This window comes from Salvelinus sp. IW2-2015, unplaced genomic scaffold (assembly GCF_002910315.2).
Source record: "Salvelinus sp. IW2-2015 unplaced genomic scaffold, ASM291031v2 Un_scaffold8588, whole genome shotgun sequence".
NCBI lineage: Eukaryota > Metazoa > Chordata > Actinopteri > Salmoniformes > Salmonidae > Salvelinus > Salvelinus sp. IW2-2015.
The window spans coordinates 2,410-6,817 of NW_019949847.1; the positions used below are offsets into that span (position 1 = coordinate 2,410).

A 4,408-nucleotide genomic window follows, 5' to 3' on the forward strand; every position below is an offset into this window, starting at 1 on the left:
CTGAATAACAAAAAATCCTCAACATTTATCCTTCCTGAAATTAATATCAGTCTTCAACATCTATCCTTCGCTGAATTAATAACATAGACACTCAACGATTATCCGCTCCCTGAAATAATTAACATAGTCTCAACATTATCTGTCCTGAATAATAACAGAGTCCTCAACATTATCCTTCCTGAAATAATAAACATAGTCTCAAACATTATCCTTCCTGAAATAATAACATAGTCCTCACATATCTTCCTGTAAATTAATAAACATAGTCCTCAACATTATCCTTCCTGAAATAATAACATAGTCCTCAACATTATCCTTCCTGAAATATTAACATAGTCCTCAACATTATCCTTCCCTAAATAATATCATCCTCGACATTGATTCCTTCCTGAAATAATAACATAGTCCTCAACATTATCCTTCCTGAATAATAACATAGTCCCACTTACTCCCCCCTCCTGAAACTAATAACATAGTCCTCACATTATCCTTCCTGAATTATATAACATAGACCCTCAAACATTATCCTTCCTGAAATTAATGAACATGACTCAACATTATCCTTCCTGAAATATAACATATCCTCAAATATCCTTCCTTGAAATAATAACATAGTCCTCAACATATCCTTCCTGAATAATAACATAGTCCTCAACATTATCCTTCTGAAATAATAACATAGTCCTCAACATTACTTCTGAAATAATATAGCCTCACATTATCTTCCTGAAAATAATAACATAGTCCTCAACATTATCCCTTCCTGAAATAATAACATAGTCTCAACATTATCCTTCCTGAAATAATAACTAGTCCTCAACAATTATTCCTTCCTGAATTAATAACATAGACCTCAACATTATCCTTCCTGAATACATAACATAGACTCAACATTAATCTCCTGAAATAATAACATAGTCCTCAACATTATCCTTCCTGAAATAATAGCATAGTCCTCAACATTATCCTTCCTAAATAATAACATAGTCCTCAACATTATCCTTCCTGAATAATAACATATCCTCACATTTCCTTCCTGAAATAATAATCAGTCCTCGACATTACCTTCCTGAAAAATAACATAGTCTCAACATTATCCTTCCTGAAATAATAACATAGATCCTCAACATTATCCTTCCTGAAATTAATACATAGTCCTCAAACATTATCCTTCCTGAATAATATCAGTCCTCGACATTATCCTTCCTGAATAATAAGTCCTCACTTAACCTTCTGAAATAATAGTCCTCAACATTATCCTTCCTGAAATAATATCAGTCCTCAACCTTATCCTTCTCAAATAATATCAGTCCTCAACCTTATCCTTCCTGAAATAATAAAATGGTTGTACACCATTTGTATACCAAATTTTATGACCCTTTCTGGTTTCCGAACCATCCTCTCTTAATAAGAAGATATGATTTACAAGAAACATGTGCACCTCATAACAACTCACCATTAACTTAAATAAACTAAAAACGATAAATTGTGAACACATTAGGAAAAGTGCATATGGCGTTGCAGTTACAATTACCAAATCAACTTTGCATATTCAATCATTTTTTGTTCTGTGTCTCTAAAATGTAATCTCTTTGTATATAACTATACAAAAAAATATCTTAATAAGTTTAAATGTTTACTAGAAATCTCTTAATAAGTAACAAATGTTACCTTTTTTAAAAATATTTTACTAAAAATCTCTTCTTAAGTTTTCAATTTTAATAAAAAATTCTTACTAACTTCACAATTTGATGAACATGTCAAAGTTGACAATTTTATAAAAACATTTCTTAAAAAATGTACACTTTTATTATAAATCTTCTTAATGAGTTATTATAATTTTATTTTAAAAATCCAAGGACCTCACCACTCGACTTTAAGGTTGATGTAGGTCAACAGTTGCGCTTGCCCTTGCAGGTCTTCACATTCTTTAGTCCCGTTACATGACATTTAGAGCAGCTAGAGACACAAACAACATCAAGTCAATAAGATAAGTCTGTATAGATGTCTGTGCTGTACACCTTAAAAAGAGGCAGATTGTCTTTGAAGAGTATTTTGTCATTGTATTATTATTTCAAAATGAATGAATGAATGACTTACTTCTCCTCCTCTTTCATTGCATTGGCTGCAGGGACTATCTCCTCCCGTCTGCCAGATCCGTTGCAACCCAACAAGCTTTTCTAAATGAAGATCAATGATAATTGTAAAGAGGGTGTGTGTGTGTGTGTGTGTGTGTGTGTGGGTTGTGTGTGTTGTGGTGTGTGTGTGTTTGTGTGTGTGTGTAGTTGTGTGTGTGTGGTGATTGTGTGTGTGATGTGTGTGTTGTGTGTGTGTGCTGTGGTGTGTGTGTGTGTGTGTGTGTGTTCTTACCGTTCCAGACCCATTGCACTCATGGCAGGGCATCTTTCCAGAGGCACTACAAGTGTGGCAGGGCTGCACAAACAGAGACAGCGTCATCAAACCAAACCTCACTCATACATCTTACCTTCTCTTCTAGCTTACTTGTTGATCTATTCTTAGACCTAAGTCCGAAAATAAAGTATGACAAATCTGTCCTTTCCTGGCCAATTATAGTCAAACCTGGAATACAGCCACAATAGAAAATAACCATTTGTGATTCAAACAGACAGACAAACACCTTGTTAGATGATGTGTAAGGGACTTTTATGTTCTCCTCGTGGTTTTGGAACAGGGAGGGACCTGTCACTGGGATTTCCCACGGCCGGGGGGCAGTCTGCGTGTAGAAGTCTGCTGGTTCACCTGTCAGGTACAGGAAACACAAGTTATGGTTAGATCCATAAGGACTGCTGAGATCCTGAATGGATCCATAAGGARTGCTGAGATCCTGAATGGGAAAGAATATAAGGACAGATGGTAATGACTATAAGCAGACCTGGGTTCAAATAATATCMGTTTTCTTTCAAATAGTTTTCCCTGCACTTGACTGAGCTTGCCTGGCACAACGGTATCAATGGCATAGTCCCAGAAGTACAAACCCCGCTCATCTGACACTCCCAGGCAACTCAATCAAACGCTCAAAGTATCTGAAAGAACCAAGTTCTGGTAGGGAGCATGATGGGTAGTGTAGTTTACCAAGTTCTGGGGATGAACCAAAACTGGTAGGGAGCATGATGGGTAGTGTAGTTTACCTTCATAAGGCTTGGTGGCCCACTCTGTAGATCTAGACTCTGTGAATGTCTCCAAACGGTACTGTGGACAGTAAAAACACAATAAGCACATAAGGTTGTGGCGAGGCTCTCAGTTTATTTTCCCTATTATTGTGGGGGGGGGGGGGCGATGAGAGCAAAACAGTAGCTCCACCTGACATATTGTCCTCTTTAAGCATGAAAAAGAAACAAACACATTGTTTTAATGTACTTAATTCTACAAACATATTAAGTCATTATAATAATACATGTACTGAAAAGAAAAAGACGGACGGTCCGTTACCCGATAGGTGTTGAACGGCTGCATGTTAGTGATCACTCCATCCTTGGCGGGGGCATTGTATTAGCAGCAGTAACCAGACGCGTACATTATAAAACGCTCCCGCGCCACATCTTCAGTGATGGAGGGGATGCTAGACAATATGAGAGAAGGGTGACCTCATCAAGATGACACCCCAGAACAGGGTTGGCTGGTAATGCATTGTTGACCACCCTTGTTTAGCCTGACTGCCTATCTGGTAATGCATTGTTGACACCCTTTGTTAGCCTGACTGCCTATGTGGTAATGCATTGTTGACACCCTTTGTTTAGCCTGACTGCCTATTGGTAATTGCATTGTTGACACCCCTTCTCTAGGCCTGACTGCCATTCTGGTAATGCATTGTTGACACCCTTTGTTTAGCCTGACTGCCTATCTGGTAATGCATTGTTTGACACCCTTTCTCTAGCCTGACTGCCATTCTGATATGCATTGTTGACACCCTTTGTTTAGCCTGGCTGCCTTATCTGGTAATGCATTGTTGACACCCTTTTCTCTAGCCTGACTGCCCATTCTGATATGCATTGTTGACACCCTTTCTCTAGCCTGACTGCCTTATGTGGTAATGCATTGTTGACACCCTTTCTCTAGCCTGACTGCCATTCTGATAATGCATTGTTGACACCCTTTCTCTAGCCTGACTGCCTTGGTAATGCATTGTTACACCCTTTCTCTAGCCTGACTGCCTATGTGGAATGCATTGTTACACCCTTTCTCTAGCCTGGACTGGCCTATGTGGTAATGCATTGTTGACACCCTTTCTCTAGCCTGACTGCCATTCTGATAATGCATTGTTGACACCCTTTCTCTAGCCTGACTGCCTATGTTGTGGTAATGCATTGTTGACACCCTTTCTCTAGCCTGACTGCCATTCTGGTAATGCATTGTTGACACCCTTAGTCAATGCAAGCACGACACCTCT

At 38.4% G+C, this 4,408-nt stretch overlaps 1 protein-coding gene across 1 annotated transcript; it reads right to left on the reverse strand.

The window, feature by feature from the left end:
* Window positions 1–2,096: 2,096 nt before the first annotated feature.
* LOC139027238 (protein SSUH2 homolog) lies at window positions 2,097–3,585 on the reverse strand. The gene is made up of 5 exons (XM_070442382.1): window positions 3,451–3,585; window positions 3,150–3,210; window positions 2,639–2,760; window positions 2,371–2,433; window positions 2,097–2,180 (listed from the first exon to the last, which is right to left on the reverse strand). The coding sequence occupies exons 1-5, from the start codon at window positions 3,472–3,474 to the stop codon at window positions 2,097–2,099; spliced, it is 354 nt and encodes a 117-aa protein (XP_070298483.1). The 5' UTR covers window positions 3,475–3,585.
* Between the last annotated feature and the right edge of the window lie 823 nt (window positions 3,586–4,408).

Bases quoted from the DNA above. Each gene is read 5' to 3' on its own strand.
- LOC139027238 (XM_070442382.1), bottom strand. From the start codon at position 3,474: ATGCAGCCGTTCAACACCTATCGG. The intron at 2,761-3,149 runs GTAAACTACACT...TGTACCTGACAG, and splicing joins GGCCACCAAGCCTTATGAAG to GTGAACCAGCAGACTTCTAC. The intron at 2,181-2,370 runs GTAAGAACACAC...ATCTTCATTTAG, and splicing joins AGTGCAATGGGTCTGGAACG to AAAAGCTTGTTGGGTTGCAA.